Source organism: Nycticebus coucang, chromosome 7 (genome assembly GCF_027406575.1).
Source record: "Nycticebus coucang isolate mNycCou1 chromosome 7, mNycCou1.pri, whole genome shotgun sequence".
Taxonomy (NCBI): domain Eukaryota; kingdom Metazoa; phylum Chordata; class Mammalia; order Primates; family Lorisidae; genus Nycticebus; species Nycticebus coucang.
Window position 1 is genome coordinate 87234734 of NC_069786.1, and position 27582 is coordinate 87262315.

Genomic DNA, 27582 nt, shown 5'->3' on the forward strand with positions numbered 1-27582 from the left:
AATAATAATAATATATTTTTTATGTCCTTATTAGGTAGATGATAAATATCAAAACATTTTGAAATGTGCATTTCTTTGAAATTGTAATTTTTTCCTTTAAAAGGTTTTGATAAAAGATACATCGACTACCATTTTAACCATTTTCACATGTACAGTACAGTGACATTAAGTACTTTCACATTGTTGTGCAACCATCAACCACCATCCATCTCCAGAACTTTATCATCATCCCAAACTAAAACTCTGTATCCATTAAAGGGCAAGTCCCCATCACTTTCTCCTCTCAGCCCTGGTAACACTGTTGTCCTTTCTGTCACCATGTTTGACTCTTCTGGGTACCTCTTGTCAGAGAACTCATCCCATATTTATCCTTTCATCTGGCATATTGTACTTAGCTGAAGTCTTCAAGGTTCATCCATGTTGTAGCATGTATCACAATTTCTTCCCCAGGTTGAGTAATATTCCCCAACCTCTTTTATATGCAAAATAGGTATTTTTTAAAAAGCGAGAGAGAAGTTTTAAGCTGGAACACACCATAGAAATCGTCTCATCCGGCCTCTCTGCCCTTTCTTTTCTTTCCCTTTTTTTATATTTACAAAAATGAGGAAAACAAGTGCCTGAGAGCTGAAGTCGTGTACAGAGTTATACACCTGATTGGCTACACACAGCCCTAAAACAGATGGCCTAACCCATCTTTCTTGTGGCCCAAACAAAGGCTGTTTCTACTACACCCCCTCCAGGCCCATATAGACCAAAAAAAGGTAAGTGTCAAATGAGTCAGTGCCTTCAGTAAGTGTTGCAAGAATTCAGAAGGAAAGATAAATTGACCTCTATGTATCTTCTTTAATGACTGAAAATGTTACATTTAAAAGGAAACATTCAAAATAGATCTGAAGTTTAATAAGACTCTAGATTCTGATTAACAATTATCAAAACTAATATTCTATTGGAAAAATTCTTTCTACAAGCCATACATTTTGTCTCTCTCTTTTTTTTCCTGCCGTGAGTTATTCATTAAATTTGTGTACAGTTAAGATAGTCACACTGAATTTGCTTTTTAAAAAATATATATTATCTGATTTTAGGTTTCATTTGTAACACCATGGTTGTTCTAAATTTAATGAACAAAGCAGTGAAAATGCTAACTATGGAAAACAGTAAAATAAGGTCTCTATCAAATTTTAAAGTATTTTTTTTAATGGAATACTTTCTCATAATTTTTAAATGTGCTCTGGGAAGTCTTTGAAATGCTAACATGGAATACTTATTATGCATACCAACTTGTGTTTTTTTTTTCCCTAGTATTTAACTTTTGTTGCAAAAAGGCAATATAAATTGACTCCTAGGCAAACAAGGTTTCTCGGTGGCAGCCACTGGATTCCCGGTTCTGCAGCTAAGTGACTGGTGAGGGCAGAACTTACTGTTGCACCTGGTGTTTCCTTAAAATGCTGCTTAAGAATTAGTTGAGCAACTTTCTCTTTTCTCAGCCTAGATCTACTGCATCAGTATCTCCAAGGGAAAAGTTCCCAAATCTATATTTTTAGTAAGTGTCCCAATTAATTCTTGATATTACTAATTTGGAAAACACTGCTAGCACAAGCTCTCATTTACAAGCTACCAGAACAACATTTGAGAACAAGGGACATCTTTGCAGGCTATTGCTTTGAGCAGCATCAGTGAGCAAAAATGTAGGCTAATGTGGTCCGTTAGTAGCCTCAATAGAACTAGGGTAGACTGACCAGCTTAGAATGCTGGGCATGTCAACAGTATTTGAAGGTTAGAGAGGAGGGAGGAAGAAGTGTTAGGGTTAAATATATGGGTTTACATATCCCACATTTAATGAATTTTCTCACAATACCAAATTAAACTTGACTATTTGGGGTAATTTAATCAACAAAAGTAATCTTGTCAAGGATAAGTCACCTCTAGAAAAGGCAATATAAATTGACTCTTAGGCAAACAAGAATATTCTGATTTGGTGCTCAAAATACGTGGTTCAGTTGCTAGTCATTCAGATACAGCTTGGTTTGGGTTTGGAAATGAATACAGCATATGCATAGACTTTTATATAAGTAAATATGGGTCCATGTGCCTAACAGCACTTGGGTAATTCTGATAAAAACTCAAGTACAATAAACAGTATGACAAGGATGGATTCCGTATTTACAAAGCTAAGAGAAAGTTCATCAGCCAACATTTATTGAACACCCCGAGGTATGCAGTAAGAGTCAGAAGAAACCACATGCATTAAATCTCCCCTCCGACAGAGCGTAGACAGATAAACCAACGTACAGTGTGCTGGCAAGCTGGGATAGAGATTTGGCCCGTCTCTGGGCTCTGTTCTCCCGTGGTGCAGGTGCAGAAGAGGAAGGAAGAGACAGGCCAACAGGAGGAGCCAACAGTTGAAATGGTTCTTTTTCCACGTGCATTTAAAAACAATCTTATTTTTTGGGAGATAGAGTCTCACTCTGAAGGCCTGGGTAGAGTGCCCACAGCAACCTCCAGGTCCTGGGTTTGAGCAATTCTCTTGCCTCAGCCTCCCAAGTAGCTGGGACGATAGGCGTGCGCTGCTACATCCAGCTAGTTTTTTGTGTTTGTGGGTTTTTTTTTTTTTTTCTATTTTTGGTAGAGATAGGGTCTCGCTCTAGCTCAGGCTCTGGTCTCCAACTTCTAAGCTCAAGCAATCCACCTGCCTTGGCCTCCCAGGTGCTAGGATTATAGGTGTGAGTCACCACGCTTGGCCCTAAAAACAATATTTTTCTTGAATTAGAAATACAGAAAAGTATGGAATTTCCCACACTTTGTGAAATTTTGTGAATTTACACATTTACACAAAGTCAACCCACCCATGTAACTATCACTCAAATCCAGAACGTTACCAATGTCCCCACCCTCCTTGTCCAAAGGCAACCACTGTTGACTTAGTCTTGACAGTTTTTGAACTCTGAATGTATTAAATGGCACATACATACTGTATCTTTTGTGTCTGACTTCTTAACAGTATGTTTTTGTGAGATGTATCTATGTTATTGTCTATTGCAGTAGTTCATTTGCACTGCTGGTCTATTCTGTTATACATGTGTGGGTGTGCTGCGGTTTATTTCATTCTATTATTGATGGATATTTGGGTTATTACCAGTGTTAGGTTATTATAAGTAATGCTGCTCATAAATATTCTTGTACATGTCTTTTAATTCCTATGCATATGAATTTCTATTAGGTAAATGTCTACAAAGAAAATTGCTGGATTATAGGTTATGCTTATATTCAACAAATTACAAACAGTTTTCCAGAATAGTTTTACTAGTTTCATCCATGGCAGCAGTGTATAAGTTTCTGTTGTGCTATATCTTCAACAAAATTCTCAGTCTTTTTATTTTGGTTATTATGCTGATATGTAGTGATTTTTTTTTTGACAAAAGTTTTATTTGTGACAGCAAGAAGTGAAAATAAACTATATATCCTTCGTTGGGTGAATGGTTTAACCAACTGTGGTACATTGATACTTTGGAATACTGCTTAGCAGTAAAAAAATAAATGAACTATTAATACGTGCAACAACCTGGATGAATCTTCTGTTGAGATTTTAAGTTGCATCTTCCTGGTTACTAATCGGGTAGACTATCTTTCCACATATTTATTGGTTATTTGAATATCCTTTTTATGAAGTGCTTATTCAAGTTTTTTGACCTGATTCTGAGAGGAGTGGACATTAGGTAGTGAAAGCAGGCAGAGGGTCTGTCAGCCACAGGGGGGCAGCTTGTGCGAATTTATGGTCTTCCTAGAGCATGGGAGTAAATGGATAGCGGGACATCAGCTACTAAAAGGCCAAACTTTATTGGAGCCTGTGAAGTAATGACAGAAATGTCACACAGATTTATGTGAAATAACACTGAAAAGGTACAGGCAGTCCTAAACTGTAATATTTAGTGGCTTTTGAGAAATGTCTTACAGTTAAATATCTGAAAGTTGCACAAGCCTTATATAATGGAATCACCTTTTAGCCTTCCAGTGAGCTAAAAGGTGATCCTGAAAATTTCTAGTAATGCCTGCAATACGTTTTTCCTTCCAGCCTAGGAAACCAGGTGGGCAGATAAGCATGTCACAGGGATATCAGGGGAGGCTGTTAGCAAGTTTCACACAAAACCGAAACCTCCTGCATGCTTTGCGTGTGCCCACTTCTGTTCCCTGTCCCTTCTGCCAGATGGCCTCCAGTCTTCAAACTTCTTCCTGAGGCAGCCCTTAGGGGTGGGGCACAGGAAAGGTGAAAAGCCTGTGTTTTCCCTGTAACAGCAATGTAAGCCAAATAGAGCCTTGGTTGTCCCCTGAGCACTGGCCCACCTATGGAGACTCCTAGACAGCTGTATCCCCTTGAAAGAGGTCCCGACAAATCCCTTCTGAAACCCCCAGCTACTCCACGGAAGCTGGGCTGTTTCCCTGAGCAGCAGTAGCTGTCAGGCAAAGCCACAACACACAGGCCTACCACATGGTTTCTTCAAATCGCCATTCCTCCGAGGATGTGTGAAAGGCAGAATTCAGGAGATGGATGGGGAGGGGGCTGGAGTCGGTGCACAATGGCCAAAAATGTGGGCTCTGTAGAAGTATCAGATTTTCTGCCAGAAGAAGAGAATGTCAGCAAATGCATCGACTCACTTCCCTGTTCATTCTGTTTTGTTGAGGATTCCTCTCTCTGTTGTCACACTTCTGTCACTGAGGACTGCAAAGGGGCATGACTGGATTTTGGCACAACCAGGCTCTTCACACAATACAGGCAACATTGCCTCTAGAATCCTCACAGAATATGCTGACAAAATATGCCTCTTTGACAGAAAATGGCTCTCCTAAGCCATTCATAGGTGGTCTGCTCTGAAGCTGGAGTAGTCTCACAGCTTCTAGGAGCCAGAGTTTCCACCCAGATGCCCAGAAACGGAAGCAATCAGATCTGGCCTACATAAAGGAACTTTATTCTGGGTTACTCAGAGAATTACAAGTAGTTCCCAGACTTTGGATTTAATGGACTAGTAAGTTTTCAGAAAAGGTTTCAGTGACCCATATAAACTTGCCAAACTCTTAACTTTCTCAAGTAAGGACATGTGCCTATGCTTTCTGTGAGGTTGCATTTAATAGTCATAGCTGTCATTTATTATCTACTAAGTGCAAAGCTCTGTGCTGGGTACTTTTCCAGAAATAGCTTATTGATCTTCATGACATCACACTGCAAGGTAAGTATTTATCTTCATATGACAAATGAGGAGAGAGGTTCAAAGAAGAGGAGTGAATTACCTAAAGCCACACAGCTGGTCAGTGGAAGAGCTAGATTGCGAGGTTCTGACTCCAAAGCCTGCGTCTTTCCCACTATATTGTTCATCACATCTGAAATATGTCTAAATTATTAGCTATGATTCCTAAACCTCTTGTGTTCTGATGGGAAGATAGAATGCCTAGTTTTATCTCTGTAGAGAGGCTTGGGTTTCCAAAAAGTTTTAAGATCTTTTTTTTCCATATGACCCACTTTAGTTTTTTGGTATTTCTCCAACTTTACCCATAAATCCCACAAAAGCTAAAGGTATCCTAATTCTATATGACATGGTGATACAATTTTATGTTAGCCTATAGCAACATAATTGTTCTGACGTGGTGAGGAATGAAACTTCTTTAAGCCTAATTGCTGAAATGTGACTTGAAATATGTTGTTACAAAAGTAAATTTATGGGAGTTCGTTTCCATGCTCACTGCCTCTTTCATTATTTGGCTGTTATGTTAGAGTAAGTAGCTCTTAGTGGGAAAGATTGCCTCCCAGATGTGCCTTTTTGACCACATAAATGGGGAAGAAAACCCTATCCTGTGCCACTGTTTGGCTTAAAAACAAATTCCAAAGGAATAGATGGTTTGCATTTACTAGGTTGACCAAGGTCTCTCTTTCAGGAGAGGTGTTATGGGCTGAATTATGTTCCCCCAATATCCATATATTGAAGCCCCCAAACCCAGTACCCCAGAATGTAACTGTGCTTGGAGATAGGACCTTTAAAAGTTCTATCAGGTTATTCACACATGCTGGTCCAATCTGACTGGTGTTCTTAGAAGAGGAGGGAAAGACACCAGAAATTCATGTCCATGGAGGAGAGGCCAGGTGAGGGCCCAGTGAGCAGAGGCCACCTGCAGAAGAAGCCACACCTGCTGGCATCGCGATCTTGGACTCCCAGCATCCAGGACCGTGAGAAAATAAAATTTTATTGTTTACCTCACTTAGTCTTAACCAACAAACTAATACAGAAGAACTAGATGCTAGGCATGAGTGTACCTCGTCCGATCCCTGCCCCTTGCCACCGATGGCATGACAGCCAGTTAAGGGAGACATCAGTAAAACATATCTGAGTTTTTACTACCCAGCAGGGTTCTTTACAGAAAGTCTGGAGAACAGCTGGGGAAAGGGTTTTTCTGAGAGTAAAAGGGAAATTGAGTGTCAATTAAATAGTGATGAATAGTCAAATTAGTGGCAGATATCAACTAGGTCTGTTTATTTTTTGCCACACAATGTGCATTATAATAAAGTATCCAGAAATTACTCATTCTTCCCTTATTTAAACAGCTAACAATTTATGAACAAATTTCATTGACTAGACTGCTGGGCAACAGTGTATGAGCTTCTGCTAGCTGGCCCAGGGTTGAATCTTGTCCTGCCACTTCCCAGCTGTGTGACGCAGGGCAGGTTCCTCCTTGTGCTTCAGTCTCTTCATCTGTAAGGTGGAGATGATAGTGTCTGCTGGATAAGGTTGTGTAAAAATCAAATGAGTTAATACATGCAGAGTGCTAGAAGGATGCCTAACATATAAGTACCTAGTAAATGTTAGCTATTATTATTTCAACCTTGATCTATCTCTGCTCATGAATAACTGATAGCAGAATCGTTGTACCTGCATGGTTCCACCAAGATACCTGCCACCAGGTGCCAGCTGCCCCCCAAATTGCCAGCATAGTAGTAAAGGAAAAGAAACAGCCTAGAAAACAGGAGCTATTAAATCTCACTGTTTAAAGTCATTCAGAATGCTGACAAAAATACAGACGCCTAGGCCTTATCCCCAGAGATTCTGATCCACTAAGTTGGGGTGGTGCCCAGAAATCTTGTCAGTAGGCACCTTGCCTAATGACGATACAGGTGATTCTCAGGCCACTCATACTAATCAAAGTGCTTATAGTCAAAGCTATTATAATAAAAGTCATAACTAATCATAAGTCTGTAATAATCACCTAAAGTATAGTGTTTAAACAAAACTAACTTAGGTGGATGACTATGTAAATTTACTTTTCAAAATCATCTGAAAGATAATTTTCATTAGGGCGGCGCCTGTGGCTCACAGTAAGGCGCAGGCCCCATATACTAAGGGTGGCGGGTTCAAACCCGGCCCCAGCCGAACTGCAACAAAAATTAGCCGGGTGTTGTGGCAGGCGCCTGTAGTCCCAGCTACTCGGGAGGCTGAGGCAAGAGAATTGCTTAAGCCCAGGAGTTGGAGGTTGCTGTGACCTGTGGCACTCTACCGAGGCCTGTAAAGAGAAACTCTTTCTCTACAAAAAAAAAAAAAAAGATAATTTTCATGAGTGTTAGTAAGAGGGAGATATTGATCAAGCTAAAGAAGAAATTCTGTATTGATGTAGCCCTCAGTTTCCTCATAGATTATCTCCAGTTGGGTCATTCAAGGTGAGATGAATCATCCACGGCTCCCCTCAGGGTTGTGGCCTGCCTACTTCAACTGAGCTGAGCATAGATGGGGAGGAAGGGCCTTGGAGAAAGGGAAATAGCTGAGTGTAGGTTCAGAAAAAGTTGCTTGGGCTTTGTCACCCATGGGAAGGTGCAGTGTGTTCCCAGATAGCTGTAACCGTGAACAGCGATGTCATGCTTCCGTAACTGCTGCTCGGCAGGTTGCTACTTTTGTTCCTCTGGGTACAGAGGTGTTCAGGACCTTCCCCTTGAGCAGACTGCAGATGACAGAAACATAGATTGTGGATGATCTATGTAACTCAGCTCCCTGGCCACCCAGAGCTAGATACGGGCAGACATCTCATGGTGCTACCAGCCACCTGTAAGCTGAATAACACGTTACCCTGCCCTCCAGCCCTGGGTTTCTCTCTGGTGTGTCCAAATCAGAACACTGGCATTACACTGGGTAAGTGCTGGGCTCATGAGGATGGCTGGAAAAAGTGCAGTCTCAACCTGAAACTGAGCAGTTCAGCCTGGAGTTTGACAAAGTATGACAGTGTTCTCTAAGGTCAGAACAAAGAATGGTTAATGTTGAACTTGGGAATAACTTTGAAACTGAAAAATTTGATTATTGTATAATGGAGAATTCCTAAAATCTGTATACCTGTTAATTACAGGGCTGCAGTTGATAGGTCATAGTTCTTTCTCATTGATCAAGTTGCTGTGGTCGCTAAGCAGTGACTGACTGCTCAGGTGGGTGAGAGTGATCATTATTGAGGAAATAAAGCTTGGGTCCAAAGAGGAGAAACTCCAGATTCCTTGAGCAACTGCAGGAACTTACTGGAGCTAATGTGAAGAGCTTTCTGCAGAAGGAAAGGAATGGGGATGGTCTCCAGGGCTTGTAGCCAGTGTGAGTGGCTCACCTAAGTGTTCTTAAGGTGTTACAAGGAAAGTTTCTTGATTACTACCAGTGTCATCAGTACAGTGTTTCTTTTCAGAAAACATAATTGGTTTTAACGAAGTTGAATAATACTGACAATACTGATGTTATTTACCTTTGAAAGGTTTCAAATTGGATTCCATGAAGTCTTTGTGCTGCTCTTAAGATAAAAAGCTACTTGGTTACTGTTGGTTGATTCATTGATTCCTTTCTCTTCACTTATAATAACTGAAGAATATTTAGTAAGAACTCAAAATTAAGGTTACTGGACTTATACTCTTGGGGCCATATATTACACTGAAATACGTATGCCTCTCTCTGGTTGTTATTCTACATAACCTAGGATTTATGACATATATATGCCATAAGCTATTTCTAAGTTAAAGTGCCTCGCTTTATTATTAATGCAACTGTTTTTTTTAAATATTTTGATTCAAGTTCACCAGAGTGAATCTGTCACCATATAATTCATTCCTGAAATACAAGACATCTATGTAGACAGATGTTTTTGTTTAAATTGTAACTACATCCTCTCTACCACCTGAAAGCTTTTTGTGATATTACTGTAGTCCCATTTAATCTGAACATTTGCATCACTTCAGTGAGTTGAGACATTATGATATCATCAAACTTAACTGCCCTGAGATATTTTAAAATATTATTCCTTATTATAAAAACACTATGTATTTACTGCAGAATATTCGAAAATTATGGAAAAACATAATGGAAGAAAAAGTCCTCCACAGTTCTACTTGGCCATAACTGCAATTAAAACTTCACCTACTAGTATTTCTGTCAGTGCCTCTCTCTGTATATGTATAAAGACATATTTGTAACATATCATCAAATTATATGTGATCATAGGTAATTTTTTCACTGAACATAGTTGTATTAACATTTCCAATTATTAAAAATTCTTCAAAAAAGTGTATAGACTACATAGTATTCTATCTGTTGTTTTGCCCATATTTAAGATTATTTTCAACTTGTTGCTACCATCCATAATATCAATCCTCCTTGCACAGAAATATTTTAAGTCATTTCCTTAACAAATTAAGGAAAGATGAGCTACCAAAAAGGCAGTAACGTCTGTAGGAATCCTGGTACATTTTCATCAGATTGCCCCCTAGAACCTACTTGTTTCCGTGCCTGTTAGCAGAGCATCAGCACCTGTCCCACTACAACTCCTCCAAGAATGGATGTTAACTTTAACCCACGTATGAGAGTGAGAGCAGATGTCTTGTTGCTTTTATGCACTTTCCTTTTATTACTACTGAGGTTGGATGTCTCCTGGTCATTGGCCCATAATCTGAAGAAGAGAACATGTTTTCTTTAGCAAACTTGAGACAAACCCACTATAAAGATTCACATGTAACCCCACTGCATTGGCTTCTTCAAAGTTGTACTAATTCTCAACCTCCTGGAGTCCACTCAGGGAACTTCTTTTAATGAAGGAACCTGTTTATTATGATAATAAAGAACCCAGGCTTCTTTGTATGACCAATTCTAGGCTTGCCCTGCCGTTTAGTCTTGTGTAACCTGAAGAAGTTACTTAACCTCCCTAAGCTTCAGTTTCTTTTTTTTTTTTTTTTTTGCAGTTTTTGGCCAGGGCCAGGTTTGAACCTGCCACCTCCAGTTTACAAGACTAGCGCCCTACTCCTTGAGCCACAGGAGCCGCCCTTCAGTTTCTTTAACTATAAAACAGGGCTGATAATCCTCTCAATAATGAGCTAGGGGTTACTCAAGCTTTCAATAACAGGTTGCCATTCTTAAAAATGGGAACTGTTTCCTAATTGCAACATAGGCCCTGTGAATGTATCAGGGTGTGATAACACTCAGAGAAGCCAGAACTTTTCGACAAGTTGCCAGTTTCACTTCATATTATTGTTTAAGCTTAGTAGAGGAGTAGCAAGATAATGGGCCTTTTTCAAGTGGGCTTCAGGGGCTTTGGCTATGAGACAGCTTGTGCTGCTAGCACGAGAATGGCCTCAGAATGTTTCCAGACATGGAGTGTCAGACGCTTAGTACTTTAGAAAGTTGCCCCCAAACTGTAACATGAATGCTCTCCCACTTCTCTCTTCTTCCCACGGGGTGAAAGCACATACTACTTCAGTACTGCTTACTAATTATGTGATCATTCGCAGGGGTCCTCAAACTACGGCCCGCGGGCCACATGAGGCCATGTGATTGTATTTGTTCCCGTTTTGTTTTTTTACTTCTAAATAAGATATGTGCAGTGTGCATAGGAATTTGTTCATAGTTTTTTTTTTAAACTGTAGTCCGGCCGTCCAACGGTCTGAGGGACTGTGAACTGGCCCCCTGTTTAAAAAGTTTGAGGACCTGTATCTAGGGTCATTACAAGACTTCACTTTCCTTTAACATGGCACATGTATGTCCACCTGCCTGTCTAGGGATTTATAAATGTAGATTCTCCTTCAAAGCTTTTTCTTTCAATGGTAATTCAATTATTTGTGTAATATATTTTTGAGAGTGCAAGTAATTTTTTAAGATTTCAAAAACCTTAAAAATTTTCAAATGTTAGATTATATCTACACTCTTCTATACCAAAGATGCACATTTTAAGATTTCAAAAGCCTTAAAAAATTTTCAAATGTTAGATTATATCTACAGTCTTCCATGCCAAAGATGCAAATATAATACTATATAGCAACTAGCTGTTCACCAGGCTGACCGGGTTGACTGGCAGATGCTTGAAAGCAGTGCCGCGGCCCCCTGACATCACGCTCTGAACTGCTTTCTCTTTCACATTCTCATACTTTTCCAGCTGACAGCCCAGACGGTGGGTACCGATTCTGCTAGCAGCTACAACTGAAAAGCAAGGTTCAGAAATGTCAGATATCCTCCGGGAGCTGCTCCGGGTCTCTGAGAAGGCTGCCAACATTGCCCGGGCGTGCAGGCAGCAAGAAGCCCTCTTCCAGCTGCTGGTTGAAGAAAAGAAAGAGGGAGAAAAGAACAAGAAGTTTGCAGTTGATTTCAAGACCCTGGCTGATGTGCTGGTACAGGAAGTTATAAAGCAGAACATGGAGAATAAGGTAAGAGAGGTCACAGCCAAGGTAACTGCAAAATACTTGCCTGTCAGGCTTTTTCCCCCCTCATAAAATCCCTTCAGAATACTAGCACCTTGGATTCCAATAGATGTCTTGAGTGTTTTTTTTTCCTTTTGTTTTGATTACTATGTTCATTGAAGAAAATCTTTAAGATACAGAAAGGCAAAGAAGAAAATAAAAATCACTCAGAACTCTTACATCTAGAGATAAACATCTCAGTATAGAGCCTTTCATTTATTGAGTTTCTTCCTAATAAATAATACATGTTCTCTAGAAAATAAGCAAAAATAAAATCCACTTAATCTCATCATTAGAGAAAACCATAGCTATGTTTTGCTAAATATTGTCAGAACATTTTACTTCTATGTGTATGTGTGTACATGACATATACAATTTATTTCAACAGAAATGAGAGCATATTGTTTTGTACCCTGTTACTTTGTTAAAAATTTGATATATAAGTCATATCTTTTGGACTTAATAGTTTATATAATAGTTGCCTTGGTTATGGGTTTAAAAGTCTCCTTTTATTCTAAGGAAAAAATTCTTTACAACAATGAATGTGATTCTAAGTACTTTGAACTGACTGGAGAAATAAACTATATCTATAAGTTGTAGTAATAATACTACCAGAACTTATAAATGTTGACCATGTGGTAGGCACTGTTCTCAGGGCTTTAAGGATGTTAACTTATATAACTCCTACAACAATTTTATGAGGTAGAAACTGTTATCCCAATGTAATGGGTGAAAAGGGGAGGCACAGAGAGGTTAAGTAACTTGCCTAAGGTTATACAGCAAGTGAATGGTAGGACCAGTTTTTGGACACAAGCAGAATAGCTCTGAAATCTGTGTTTTTGTGATACTGTATTGCCTTTTATATGATTTAATAGTGACATAGATGGATGGATAGATTTGGGAGGATAGAACTTTATGAGCATTGTAGAGTATTGGAATTTTTCCTATGAAATTCTCAAAATATTGGAATCACCTAGAATCATTTTAGTGAAATCTTGACCACAGGCAGAAGAGAGTAAATGACATCATGAGATCTCAACAAAGTGTTAACTAACTGGACTGAGTTTGTTTTTGTTTTGTACTTTTCAATATATGTAGTTGAGAGAATGGATTATTGAGCAACTGGGTTGGAAATGTACCAACATTAATTTTTATGGGCTAATACTTGCTTCAAAGCATTATAACAAGTTCAAGCAGTTGTTCATGAATTATATTTCATTTTGATTATAAAAATATCTTTTTTTCATGACCATTATGTCCTGCATCCTCAGGAGGAAGTCTTTAAAGCAGTTTTTTAATCAGGCTGGAGAGGCGGAGCTTCAGTCCTTGATGAATGGGCTGGGTGCCAGCCCTTGTTGACTTCTACTGTCCTATAGAAGAGAAGAGAAAAAAAAAAGTGGTTGTGGGCATTATCAAAGTGATTGGCCACCTGCAAATATCTGAGTTCAAATAATTGAAGCATTTCCTTTTATTCCTCATGAACATCATTCATATCATAATTCAGCATATATTTTGAGAAAGATTTACTAGTAAGAAGATGAGAAACAAAATCTATCAAAAAGCTTCCTATCACACAGAGATGAAAAAATTCTTGACTCCATTTATTGACCACATATTCATGCATAAATTATTGTCAGTAAATTATTTCCCTTTTTTCCTATATCACCTTCCTAGCTAGCCTGACAGCTAATGATGCTTCCAACAGGTGGTGAAATACTCATCTGAAAATGAAAACAAAATCTAATGTTGTCCTGAATCCCTTCTGTTCAGGCTTAAGTAATAATGTTAGGTACTTGATGAACAATATTAACTCATATAAGCTGCTGGGATGTTGCTTAAAACAAAACATCTGCTTTGCAGATATTCTGGTTCTGTGGATGAAGTGTGTAGAAGGACTTCTGCAAACTGAACATCAGGACATTTACATGATTTAGACTAGAGGGAGAAGGGAGCAGGAAAATTCAGCACTGAACCAAGCTGACTTCGTTTTTATACTTGGATAAAAAAAATTCTACCTCAGAATATCCAGTTTATAGAACCAGAAACTTATAGAATTTCAGGTCTAATTGTGCTTTTTAATTTGAAATATAAAATTAATCTGTTCAGAATTGAACATGTGTGGTTTTTTGTTTGTTTGTTTGTTGTTTTATCATATTCTGAATCATTCAGTTTCCAGGCTTGGGAAGAAATATTTTTGGAGAAGAATCCAATGAGTTTACTAATGACTTGGGTAAGTATAAGAACCTGAATGTGTTTTGTGACTTAATTATCATAAGATATTCTACTCTCCAATTTATACCATGAAAGAGATGGATGCTTGGAAGCCTCTTAATATAAATGATATATTTGAATGTTAAGGTGCATTCAATTTCTACCTCAGAGTATCATGCCATTTAACTTAGAGAGGTAGAGAAACGTGCTATGTTAGAATAATTTAGTGAGTCTGTGTATCATTTTAGATATCAATCTGTAGATTTAGATAAGATTTTATAACTTAATCTTTGGGAAAATTGCACGGCCCTTTGGGAACCTAATGTAAGTTATCAGTGCCCCAAAGATGTACATCTACACAATTGTGCAGACAATTCCAGATCCTAGCTGTAAACCCATTCATGGACTCCCTGGGGAGCCCACGGTCCTTGGCTTAGAGTGTAGAGCAGGCCCTGGCAGAGACAGATACTGTGTGAACTTGAGCAAATCCCCTCATCATTTCCCTGGGTCTCAGAACGTCTGCAAAGTACTTGGGCTAACTGAAAGATTCCATTTAGTGCCAAGTTTTAAGTCTTATTTAGTTTCCCGTGGGCAGATTCTCCTTTGATGGACCTTCATATTCCCTTGTGGTTATAGAGGAAATTATCACAATCTCCATCTAATTCTTTTCAGAAAAACATTTTTTTTTTTAGTTTGTATTTTTTGTTTGTTTAATGGTAGAGGATTAAAATAGTGAATGGTAAACACCGATCATATAACAGATAATTAAATATCTAGAAGCACATTTACAAAGAAAAAAATGAATTTCTAGACTGAATTTTTTAGTCTTCTTCATTAGCTATGCATGCTAGTTTTATAACATTCAGTAAGAAAAGGAAATCACATTTAAACCTGTGAAGGGTTAAAAAAAACCAAAACTCTGATTGACACATAAGAAATCCTACATTTGGGTGGCTCCTGTGGCTGAGTGAGTAGGGCGCTGGCCCCATATACCAAGGGTGGCGGGTTCAAGCCCAGCCCTGGCCAAATTGTAACAAAAAAATAGCTGGGTGTTGTGGCGAGCGCCTGTAGTCCCAGCTACTTGGGAGGCTGAGGCAAGAGAATCACCTAAGCCCAAGAGCTGGAGGTTGCTATGAGCTGTGACACCATAGCACTCTACCTAGGGTGACAAGGTAAGACTCTGTCTCTAAAAAAAAAAAAGAAATCCTACATTTGAGCCAGGCAGGGTGGGTCATGTCTGTAATCCTAGTACTCTGGGAGGCCAAGATGGGAGGATTGCTTGAAGCCAGGAGTTCAAAACCAGCCTGAGCAAGAGTGAGACCACCATCTATACAAAAAAATTAGAAAAACCAGTTAGGCATGGTGGTGCCCATCTGTAGTCTCACATAGGAGGCAGATGCAGGAGGATTCTTTGAGCCTAGCAGTTTGATGTTGCTGTGAGCTGGGTTGACACCATGGCTCTCCAGTCTTGGTGACAGAGCAAAACCCTGTGTCAAAAAAAAATTCAACGTTTGATTACTCAGTTATTTTAATACTTCATTTATCTAGAACTAAAGAGGCAAATAGTATTCCATATCCATTTTCCTGCTTGTTGAAAGGGCAAAGAATAATCTTGGAGAGAAGAGGGGAGATGACATCTGATGTCCATGCAGGCAGGACAGATCATAGGAAGGAGTGGGATTGGATTTCCCTGTGATGGGAATCACTAGCACATTTTAAGCAAAGGAGTGATACAATTTGCTCCTTTGAATGATCCCAAGATTTTTGCTTAGTCCAAAGTAGGTGTTGAGCAGAAATCATTAGCATTATTATTCCCCAACTCAAAGTCTAATTAAATTTGAATTTAACTTAATTGACTATTTCATGCTGATTCCACCATCATTGTAATAGGTTCATACTGTGCTGCACAATTTTACTGATCATATAATCACCTCAAGATCTTGTTAAAAATTTGCTAGGTCTGGGGTGGGACCTGAGATTCTGAATTTCTAATAAGCTTTCAAGTGATATAGATACCTCATCCTCAGAATAGATAGAGCAGCCAGGAGTATTTGTCTGCATATCTAAAAAGCCCCAAAGTGCCATTTTTCTTCGTTTTTAATAGTTTTTTGTTTTCTTCATTCCTGTTATTTTTTGTTGCTATAAAGTTACCTCTTTTTACCAGTTTCTTCCCTCACTTCTATTTGGAGTTGGGATCCAGATTAACCAAGGGTCTAAGAAGCGTGTTCAAAGTGGTGATAGGCTGGGTGTAGTGGCTCATGCCTATAATCCTAGTGACTCAGGATGCTGAGATGGGAGGACCACTTGAACTCAGGAGTTCAAGGTTGCAGTGAGCTATGATCACACCACTGCACTCCAGTCTGGGCAACAGAGTGGGCTCCTCTCTCAGAAAGGAAGAGAGGAAGGGAGTGGTATATCACCTGGCCTTGGGGACTTCTGATTTCATTTGGAGAAGCAGCTTTGCTTATATTCTCCTTTTTAGTGGGTTTCACAGAAGAGTGCTATTTGTATGTATATCATTTAGAGTCATACAGTTTTACTACATTTGAAGATTAGTGTTCATCTTGTATAAACAATTTTCAGTTAAAAGCAGTCTCATAAAAAGGGGGTAGAAGTACGTCAATGTGCTGATTAAAACTCTGTTCTTTTCAGTTACCTAATCAGGCACAAACTGGTTGACCTATGTGTATTAAGTCAAAAGGCAAAGTAAGTAAATAAAAGTTAATGATCCAGGATTCAGGGATTCTTAACTGGTCTATGTATCTCTTAAATTGGGTACAAAATGGTGCCCATGTGGACATTTTTCTGGGGAGGTCATTTGATTCCTGGAACCCATCCTCACTATTCAGAATACACGCATGAGTGGACACTGGGCATCTATGATTTTTATGAAGTCCTTCAGGTGATTCTGGCAGTCAGCAGGCTTAGGAACCATAAGTGTGGAGATACCACCCTCACCTAATCTAGGTGCACAGCTTCTGATGTTCTGTCTCTGTTCTCTCCCTGTTCTTTCTCCACTGAAACTCTTGAAATATAATAGCTTTTAGTTTGTATTTACTCTAGGGGAAAAGATTACCTTGAGACTGTGTTCAACAGAGGAAGAGACGGTAGGGCTTCTTAGCAAAGTCCTTAATGGTAACAAGTCCGCATCTGAAGCACTGGCCAAGGTTGTTCATCAGGATGTTGCCTTTACTGACCCATCTCTGGACTCAATGGAGATCCACATTCCACAGGACATTTTGGCAATTTGGGTGGATCCCATAGGTAAGTATGGGACGGTATGTTTGCAAATAAGAAATAAATGAAAGCAATCTTTTTTTTTTTTTTTTGGCTTCAAAAACTGAAAATTGAGAGTGTAGTTTGACTCTCCTACAAATTTTGAAAGTTATAAAGTTTTAAAATGATAAGCATTGAGGTGTCAGTTTATGATGTATATTACACTTATAGCTATGTGTACATATGTACATATCTGTAACAGGTGTGTGTATTTACCAGACACATAATATATATGTGTAAAGGCACAAATATAAAAATGAATTAACTCATCTTTAAAAGACTTCCAGGGCTAGACTTGTGAGCAGATGAGAGAGTGAGGTGGTAGCAATTGAGTACACATGCTATTTAAAGAGCACTTAGCTCCAGCAGATTATTGCCATGTGGCAGTATAGGCCAGATCTTCAGATTTTTAAAAAGAAACCAAAATCCAGATTTCTTTCTTTCTTTTTTTTTTGAGACAGAGCCTCAAGCTATCATCCTGGGTAGAGTGCTGTGGCATCACAGCTCACAGCAACCTCCATCTCCTGGGCTTAAGCAATTCTTTTGCCTCAGCCTCCCGAGTAGCTGGGACTACAGGCACCCGCCACAACGCCCAGCTAGTTTTTGGTTGTAGTTGTCATTGTTTGGCAGGCCCAGGCCAGATTCGAACCCACCAGCTTAGGTGTATGTGGCTGGCACCTCAGCTGCTTGAGCTACAGGCGTCACTGCAAAATCCAGATTTTTAGGTGTGAAATCCCAATTTTTAGCCATTAGCTCCTAATTCAGTTAAACAAAGAAACAAAAACACTGTACAGATGAAGCAAAACCAGCTGAATGTGACTCACGAGCAGTCAATGAATGCCATGTAAACTTTATCATTAATTGTTATAATTATTGTGGTAGAACCATAATCTATGACTCATTGTTTTAAAAATACTGTGCTTATTCTCGATAGAGCTATTAATACAAAGTCCTGAATCTTAATTTTAAGAAGTCCCCTTCTTTTTTTTTCCTTTCCCATCTCCCTGACACATTCCACCCAATACAAGGAGGCCATTCATTATCCTGAACTCCCCTCAACTCTTCCCATCCCATAAGCACATTAACACATTATATTAACAGTCACGATATATATATACACCACATTATATATATACATATATATGTATGTATGTACTAATATGTATGTATGTACTTGGGTTTATTCATCAGAGAATTATATAACATACAGCTAAAGGTTATATATGGGACCCAAGAATGTTTCCCAAAATCTTTTATCTCTTAAGGTTAAATTGGCATCAGTTATGGTTTGTGGGGCACAAGGATCTCCTGTTTCTTGGTTCCACCTGAACTGATTCTCTTTCCTTTGGATCTTTTCCTGGGCACATCTTTAAGTGTGTGTTAACTCACTAGATGTTGGTAGTCACCTGCTGGCATATATTAACACATCTCCTAAGCAGAAACATGGCTCCTCTGCCTCTTCACAGGAGCACCACTGATTTCTTCCTTTGGTGCCATCGTTGTCTCTTTCTTCTAACTTGGGGGATCAAATAATGATTAATAAAATAATTATAATATAATTATAAATAATAATAATAATTAATAAAAGATCATTGAACCTGTAACAGATTCCTGGAATGAGGCTTTTTCCATCATACATTGAACTAATCCTCTAATTAGTAATAGTTCTAAAATAATTCCACCAGTTATCCTGAGTTATTAGCTTTTCAGCGCTTTTGACAAGTGACAAATATTCGAGTGCTTATTATACACCAGATGCCACAGGGACTACAGACATGTCTTCTCCTTTCAGTTCTCACAGAGTAAGGAAATGAAACATAAACAGTTTAAAAGTAAAATACAAGCTGTCAAATAACAATTCAATACAAATGACATCCACTGGTAAAACCTGATTGGTCACTGAATTAGAAGAGACAGATGAAGTAGGACAGTGTTTATAGATGTATTCATCATTATCTTCCTAATAATTGTTACCTGAATCCAAACACATCTGCTTCATTTTTCAGATTCGACTTACCAGTATATAAAAGGTTGTGCTGATGTCAAATCCAACCACGGGATCTTTCCCTATGGACTTCAGTGTGTCACTGTTTTAGTTGGCGTCTATGACAGACAGACAGGGGTGCCCCTGATGGGCGTCATCAACCAGCCTTTTGTGTCACTAGACCTAAACACTCTCAGGTAAAAGATAGATGCTTTTGGTACATTGTGATTTCTGGAACATATGACCTCAGCTTTGCTATTGTCGGGATTACAATAACATTCCTGTAACTCAGTTCATTGGGGTGTTCCCATTACAAGTCTGCTTGTTGGAATTTTCTTTTTTTTTTGTAGAGACAGAGTCTCACTGTACCGCCCTCGGGTAGAGTGCCGTGGCGTCACACGGCTCACAGCAACCTCTATCTCTTGGGCTTACGCGATTCTCTTGCCTCAGCCTCCTGAGCAGCTGGGACTACAGGCGCCCGCCACAACGCCCGGCTATTTTTTTTTTGTTGCAGTTTGGCCGGGGCCGGGTTTGAACCCGCCACCCTCGGTATATGGGGCCGGCGCCCTACTCACTGAGCCACAGGCGCCGCCTGCTTGTTGGAATTTTCAATCTCAGATTTGGCTTAATTTTATCTGGGGTAATGTACATGCTGGTATTTTCAAAGAAATACCATCTTGGAGAAATCATGGTTTTACATGGTTTCTGTTCCTGGTTTCTCGAGTCCACTCAAACCCAGATGAATGGTGGTAACACTGCCTTACAATACACATGGAACGAGATCGATTTCATCACCATTTAGCCACCTGGACTTTTGTATAATTTTAGAAAAATTCAAAATAAAATGTGAAAATTATCAAATGAAAAGATGGACAGGTATCGCCAGATTAGAACCTAATTATGGGGTAACTCTTTATTAATGCCATGGGCACCACTTCCCTTTCTGCCTCCTCCCTCTCCACCCTTTCCATGGCCCTCGAACAGAGCGTAGAGGATAGTCAGGACCCGGTGCCTGTGATCCATGGCCTGTGCTTTGGGATTGATTCCAGGGCATGGCAGAGCCCCAGTGAAAGCAGCAGCTTCTGGTTTTTTATTGAAATAAGTCATATTTTTACGCTTATATAGGACTGTATGTTTTTATTAAATTTTGCATTTCTTCAGGGGAGAATTGTTTGATTTTTAATAGTTGTAAGTTTTTGCCTCTGAAATTTTTTTTTTTTTTTGGTTTTTTTTTGGCCGAGGCTAGGTTTGAACCTGCCACCTCCGGCATATGGGACCGGCGCCCTACTCCTTGAGCCACAGGCGCCGCCCTGCCTCTGAAATTTTGATACTTTTCTTCTATCGCTGCCTCTCCTAAACCAGAAATGTGTTTGTTACCTTTCAAAGGTCATTAAGAAATTTAAAAGAATTGGAACAATATGTAGACGTGGAAGTGGTTAACTAGGTAGTTGCACACATTCTAGAATGAGACTGCCTGGGGCAGATTCTACCACTTACTAGCTGAGGAGGCCTCAGCAAGTTATTCACATTCTGTATGCCTCTGTTTCCTTACCTGTAAATAGTAAGTCAAGCATTGATAAATTTAAGGTGCTATTATTGTTGTTACCAAAAATTATAATGTTATAACATTATGAGTGTATTTTTCTTGGTGTTAGAAGCCAAAGTAAAACTAGTGAATAAGAGAAGGAAAAGGTGTTACCAAATGAAGAAAGTCTTGTTACAAGGATTGGAAAAAGATTTGCAAATTTAAAAGACCTATCATTTATCTCTTCATCTTTTGCCCTATTACACTTTAAATGCCAAAAATGATAATGAAATTTTGCGGTAGGTCTGGAAGCTGGAAATGCCAGGTATGTTAATGCTGTCCTACACTGATATGATAATGCAGTAAAATCAAAAGCATTCCTAACTCTGCAACAACTCAGGCAGCTGCATGCCTCTCAGTAACCTTTAAGCATCAACTAGCTGCTTGGTATCTATTGCTAGACTTAAGAAGGTTGAGACTCACTGTGTTACGTTATTGTTTATTTTTTTCATATTAAGTTTGAAGGCAACCTGAATAATGGAAAACAAATGTGATAATCACCTACCAACTGAAATTTTCCTTCTACAGGTGGAAAGGACAGTGCTACTGGGGACTTTCTTACCTGGGGACCAACATCCATTCACTTCAGCACACCATCTCTGAAAGCAACAGCGGCGAGACTTGGCCTGGCAATGCCAGCTCTGACGTGGAATCTTCTCGGCGTTTTTCAGCAGTCATTAGTACAAGTGAAAAGGAGACTGTCAAAGCCGCGTTGTCACGTATATGTGGAGATCGTGTGTTCGGGGCAGCCGGGGCTGGCTACAAGAGCCTTTGTGTCGTCCAAGGCCTTGTTGACATTTACATCTTTTCAGAAGATACCACGTTCAAGTGGGACTCCTGTGCTGCTCATGCCATACTGAGGGCCATGGGTGGAGGAATAGTAGACTTGAAAGAGTGCTTAGAAAGAAACCCTGATACGGGGCTTGATTTGCCACAGTTGGTGTACCATGTGGAAAATGAGGGTGCCACTGGGGTTGATCGGTGGGCCAACAAGGGGGGACTAATTGCATATAGATCCAGGAAGCAGCTAGAGACGTTCCTGAATCTCCTCATCCAAAACCTGGAACCTGTGGAGACACAGACATAGACAGATTCTGACCTGGGTATGTGTGTATATGTATATAAACTGAACTGTGAAACTGTTTCCCATTATCTCTATCTTTTGGAGATAGCATTGTCCTATTGCTGGTTAATATTCATCTTCCTCTTTTGAGGAACATTTTTCCATTATGCGTTCATAATAATGTTAACTTCAATAAATTAATATATCTATGCAACAATTAAACTGATATATGAAATTCTCATAGTAAATATTATTAAAGTGTTTCAAGGTACATTAATAACCTACTGAAGAAAGGGAGCGGGGCCTGATCAATTAAACGACTCTAACCATCTCAATAAGAGAAACGTCTCTGAAATATAAGAGAATACAAGAAAAGGTTGCTTGGGTTTTGTTTCTTGTCTTAAAGAGAAAATCTGCAGTCAGAGCCTGTTAGCAGAACATAGAGAACTGCAGAGTTGCATAATTTAGCCACGTGCAGGTACTTTGAGCAGTATTCTTGTTTCTTACGGGGGGAAGTGAAGTCTGGAGCACTGCAGGCTCCCCCCTTCACAGAGACAGTAAGGGATGGAGAGACAGGGACATAGACATACAAGATACAGGGAGAGAGAGAGAGAGATGGTAAAAGATAGACAAACAGACTCCATTTCTATAGGTGAGGCAGAAGGGGACAGAGTAAAAAAGTTTCTGCAATTTTATACATATTTACCACACTTCACCAAAAACAAGAGGTAGGTATTTAGTTACATACACCCCTTGTGCCTACCAGCATTCCATAGTGAATGTTCTCTGGGGTGAAGACTCACCACTTTTTCTGTTCCCTGCAGCAGCCCTGCTAACTAGGTTGTGCCACCCAGAGGGCTCAAACCCTCAGCCCTGACTTCTTTTTGCCCTGCGCCCTCTGGGGGCCAAAGGATATTCTACAGATACTTTCTCTACAATTGCAAATGAATGGAAATAAGTCCAACTCTTTTTCTGATGTACCTAAACTTATATTGAGAAACAAAAATTGTATATTTCTAATGTTTTGAAATATACATACATCGTGAAATGGCTATACCAAGTAATTAACACTCATTACCTCGTCTTTTTTATGTGGTGAGAATGGTACAATGAACTGTTGGTAATGTTCAGGTATACAATACATTGTTATTAACTATAGTCGCTACCAACTATAGTGGAGGATCAAGTAAATCCACCATGGACGCTAATCAATCATGCTGCCTTCTGATTAATCCTAGTTCCAGGAATCCATTAAAAATTTCTACTTTATCGGGCGGCGCCTGTGGCTCAGTCGGTGGAGGGCCGGCCCCATATACCGAGGGTGGCGGGTTCAAACCTGGCCCCGGCTGAACTGCAACCAAAAAATAGCTGGGCGTTGTGGCAGGCGCCTGTAGTCCCAGCTACTCGGGAGGCTGAGGCGAGAGAATCGCTTAAGCCCAGGAGTTGGAGGTTGCTGTGAGCTGTGTGATGCCACGGCACTCTACCGAGGGCCATAAAGTGAGACTCTGTCTCTACAAAAAAAAAAAAAAAATTTCTACTTTATCTACTTGGCCCTTAAGTCAAGATAAACTTGATGTTAATCAATTACCCTACACATTCCCTCTGACGCACATATTCCCTTTTCCCATAGTATGTAAGCCCTGTTTATGGTGAGTAACAGGGCAGGGATCCACCAGCTGTTGGCCATCCCCGACTTGGCTTCTGTTCTTACATCCCTATTAAGTGTTTCTTTCTTAGAAACTGGATTTTTCAGCTTCTTTCTCAGGCTTCTCAACTCCCTTGGCCTTTGGGGGTAGGTTGTCATAGACCTCAATGTTGAACATTACCATGTTGTACACTAGAACTTTTGAATTTATTCCTCCTGTCTGCCTAAAATTTTGTATCCTTTGACTAAGATCTGCAAAACTCCCCCAATCCTTCCTCGTCCCTAGAAACTACCACTCTGCTGTCTGCTTCTATGCGTCAACATCATTAGATTCCACACAGAAGCAAGATCATATGGTATTTCTGTGCCTGGCTTATTTCCCATAACATTAATATCCTTTGAGTTTGCACATGTTATTGTATGACAGGATTTTTTAAATTTTTTTATGGCTGAACAGTAAGTATTCCATTATGTATGTATACTATAGTTTAATAATTTGTCCTCTGATAGATACTTAGATTTATTCCATATTTGGCCATTGTGAATAATGCTTCAGTGAACTATCTCTTCTACATTCTGATTTAATTTCCTTAGTCAATCTTTTTTTTTAACAATATTTTGTTGCATTCAGAAGATTCATTATTTAGGGATAGGGTTATAGTTTTCAAAGGTCTAAATTGTGCTTTGTGATTGATCTTGGGCTCTCAAACTGTACATTCATATCACTTACAGTCTAATTATAAAGGTTAAGCCAACATGAATTCATTCTTCACACAATGCATGAGAAATGAAAACCCAGAAAACCCAGGACCCTCACTCCCATATACACCAGAATGGAGAAATAGAATATAGTTCAAGGAAAAGTACTTGCTGTTAGTATGAACATTTTTATTGTATGTAAATTATAATAACATGCAGTAAAAACAGTTGCCTTCAACATCTGAACAGTTCCTCAATTGGAGGGGGGGAAAGCTGGATAGAAGAGAGAATCAAATATGTTCTATGAACATCTGTTCCATACACTCAGTGTCAATCTTTGCAGGAAAGCCAAGGCTCTTTCTTTAAGCATGTGTCTGTGGATCGGTCTGCATTGTTTTTCTTACATAAGGCACAATCAGATGAGTATGATTTCCACTTTTAATTTTTTTTTTTTTTTTTTTTTGAGACAGAGCCTCAAGCTGTCACCCTGGGTAGAATGCTGTGGCATCACAGCTCACTGCAACCTCCAATTCCTGGGCTCAAGTGATTCTCCTGCCTCCGCCTCCCAAGTAGCTGGGACTACAGGTGCCTGCCACAACGCCTGGCTATTTTTTGTTTTTGGTTGCAGCCATCATTGTTATTTGGCGGCCTGGGCTGGATTCAAACCTGCCAGCTCAGGTATATGTGGCTGGCGCCTTAGCCACTTGAGCTACAGGCGCCAAGCCTACTTTTAATTTTTTTACAGGAAGAACTTAAAAATATTTGCATCCTGGCTACAGTGTCACTCCTGTAATTCTAGGACTTTGGGAAGCTGAGGAAGAAAGAATGCTTAAGACCAGCAGTTTGAGATCAGCTTGAGAAATATATCCTCTCTACAAAAAAGTAGAAATGTTAGCCAGGTGTAGTGGTGCATGCCTATAGTTCCAGCTACTCAGGAGGTTGAGACAGGAGAATTGCTTGAGCCCAGGAGTTTGAGGTTGCAGTGAGATATGGTGATACCACTGCACTCTAGCCCAAACAACAGAGCAAGACCTTATCTCAAAAAAAAAAAAAAGTCAAGCAATCTCAGGACATAATCACTCTGGATTTTATAACTTTTTTTTTTTTTAAAGAGACAGAGTCTCACTTTGTCGCCCTTGGTAGAGTACTGTGGCATCACAGCTCACAGCAACCTCCAGCTCTGGGGCTTAGGCGATTCTCTTGCCTCAGTCTCCTGAGTAGCTGGGACTACAGGCACCCGCCACAACATTTCTTGTTGTTGTTGTTGCAGTTTGGCCGGGACTGGGTTTGAACCCGCCACCCTTTGTATATGGGGCCGGTGCCCTACTCACTGAGCCACAGGCGCCACCCTAACTCCTTTTTTTTTTTGAGAGAGAGAGTCACTCTGTTGCTTCAGGCTAGAGTGCCATGGTATTAGCCTAGCTTAAAGCAACCTCAGACTCCTGGGTTTAAGTGATCCTCCTGCTTCAGCCTCTCCAGTAGGTGGGACTACGAGAGCCTGCCACAATGCTCAGCTTATTTTTCTATTGTTAGTAGAGACAGGATCTCACTCTAGATCAGACTGGTCTTCAACCTCAAGACCCCAAGTGATTCTCTTGCCTCGGCTTCCCAGAGTGCTAGGAGTACAGGCAAGAACCACTGCACCCAGCCTAGATTTTATAATTTTTCCCTCTACTATTATGGTTGTCTCCTATTCAATAATGATTTTTTAAGACTTCATTACCAACACTTACTTACCAAAGCCTCCATTCAATTCTTTGTTTCCAACTCATGTTCCATTATTTAACATATTTAATCAAACAATTTAATTATTAAAAGTAAAATTATAGAGTTTTGGAAAGAAGTCAATGACTCTTAGCACACAGACAACTCATGATGAGACTAGGAGCTGGAGACATGGTGCAATGTTCCAGAGAAGAGCTTCACAGCCATGAAGTTCAGGTGTTTTTTGCATTAGTTTTAGAAGAAAATAGAAGGATCGATCTACTAGATTACTTAGATGGAGTGGTAAAAAGAGAGCTTCAACTGCACATAAACAAATGCAGTCTCTGGGAATCCAAGTCAACGTCTACTCCTCTCTGGTTCTCACAACCCACATTCGGTCATTCAGGAAACCCTCTGGGCTCCACTTTCAAAACATGCCCAGAATCCCACCATTTTCATCGCTCTCCTACCTTTGTCCTGCCCCAGGCCCTCATTATGCCACATCTGGGCTATTGCAATAAACTCCTATCTTGCCACCATACTGTTCATTCTCAACACAGAAGCCAGAGTGATCCTTTTCAAACATAGGTCATATCTTTATTTTGTTCAAAACCCTCCAAATGGTTCTTCAGCTCTTTCAAGGTAGACGCCAAAGTCCCTACCTGTCTGATATGCCACCATACACCCATCCTACGCCCCTATGGAGTGGGAAGTCATCTGTTCTTACTCTCTACTATGGTCTAAATGTTTGCATCCCTCCCCCACCATTTTTTTCCTTTTCCTTTTTTTTTTTTAATTACCATTATGCTAATAAGGATCCACCACCAAAGTGATGTGTTGAAATCCTAAGCCCCAAGGTGATGTGGGAGGTCACCTGGTCATGAAGATGGAGCCCTTATAAGTGGGATTAGGGCCTGTAAGAGGAAGCCTGAGACAGGCCCCTCACCCTTTCACCATGTCAGGACACAGCAAGCAGGCACATTCTAGGAGCCAGAAAGCAGGTCCTTACCTGAATCCACGTTGATCTTGAACTTCCCAGCCTCCAGGACTGTGAGAAATAAATTTCTATTGTATGTAAGCTACCCCATCTACAGTATTTTGTTATAGCAGACCAAGGAGCCATCTTGCTCACACTGTTCCAGCCACACTGCCTCTCTTGCTGTGCCCTGAACTTAAGGTGAGTATACTCCCTTGTCCTCAAGATCTTCCTTCTTGCTGTTCCTTCTCACTGGAAACCTTTCTCTAGATACCAGCATGGTTCCCTCCTTTGGCTCCATCAAAATTTTGCTCAAATGTCACCACATCAGTATGATTTTCACATATCACTCTGTTGTAAGCCACATTCTCCCCCACCCCATCCTGCACATCCTATCCCCTTCTCTGCTTCCCCCCCAGAGCCTTCTAATAGAAATTGCCAATTATAGCAGGTGCCAAAAATGTATACACATTTTAAGAAAGGAAAAACTGTCTACAAACTCCAACACTCAATATATATCAATAACAAAAAATGAATACAAGTCACGTTAAGCACCTCGTGTAATTGCAGAAGTCAAATGTAACTTGAGTATTGCAAATTTTATACAGATTTTTCTTTCTTAAAGTGTGTATACATGTTTTTGGCACCCTCTGTATTTTATCAGTCTCCCTCTTCAGGATGTTAATTCCATAGGGCAGGGATTTTCATTTGTCATGT

The 27582-nt window shown here is 39.8% G+C and overlaps 1 protein-coding gene across 6 annotated transcripts in view; it reads left to right on the top strand.

Moving 5' to 3' along the window:
- The window catches only part of INPP1 (inositol polyphosphate-1-phosphatase), a 35316-nt gene extending 13253 nt beyond the window's left edge, over window positions 1–22063 (top strand). For 4 of the 6 annotated variants that reach the window (XM_053596687.1, XM_053596686.1, XM_053596688.1 and 1 more), the window contains exons 2-6: window positions 11422–11689; window positions 13892–13952; window positions 16997–17197; window positions 19216–19390; window positions 21307–22063. In XM_053596687.1, the coding sequence (XP_053452662.1) occupies window positions 11486–11689; window positions 13892–13952; window positions 16997–17197; window positions 19216–19390; window positions 21307–21865 (1200 nt within the window). In that variant the 5' untranslated portion in view covers window positions 11422–11485 and the 3' untranslated portion in view covers window positions 21866–22063. Of the gene's footprint in view, window positions 1–7522; window positions 8163–11421; window positions 11690–13891; window positions 13953–16980; window positions 17198–19215; window positions 19391–21306 lie in introns of those variants that run through there. The other 2 variants (XM_053596689.1, XM_053596691.1) reach the window with 2 other exon arrangements.
- Window positions 22064–27582: the final 5519 nt, after the last annotated feature.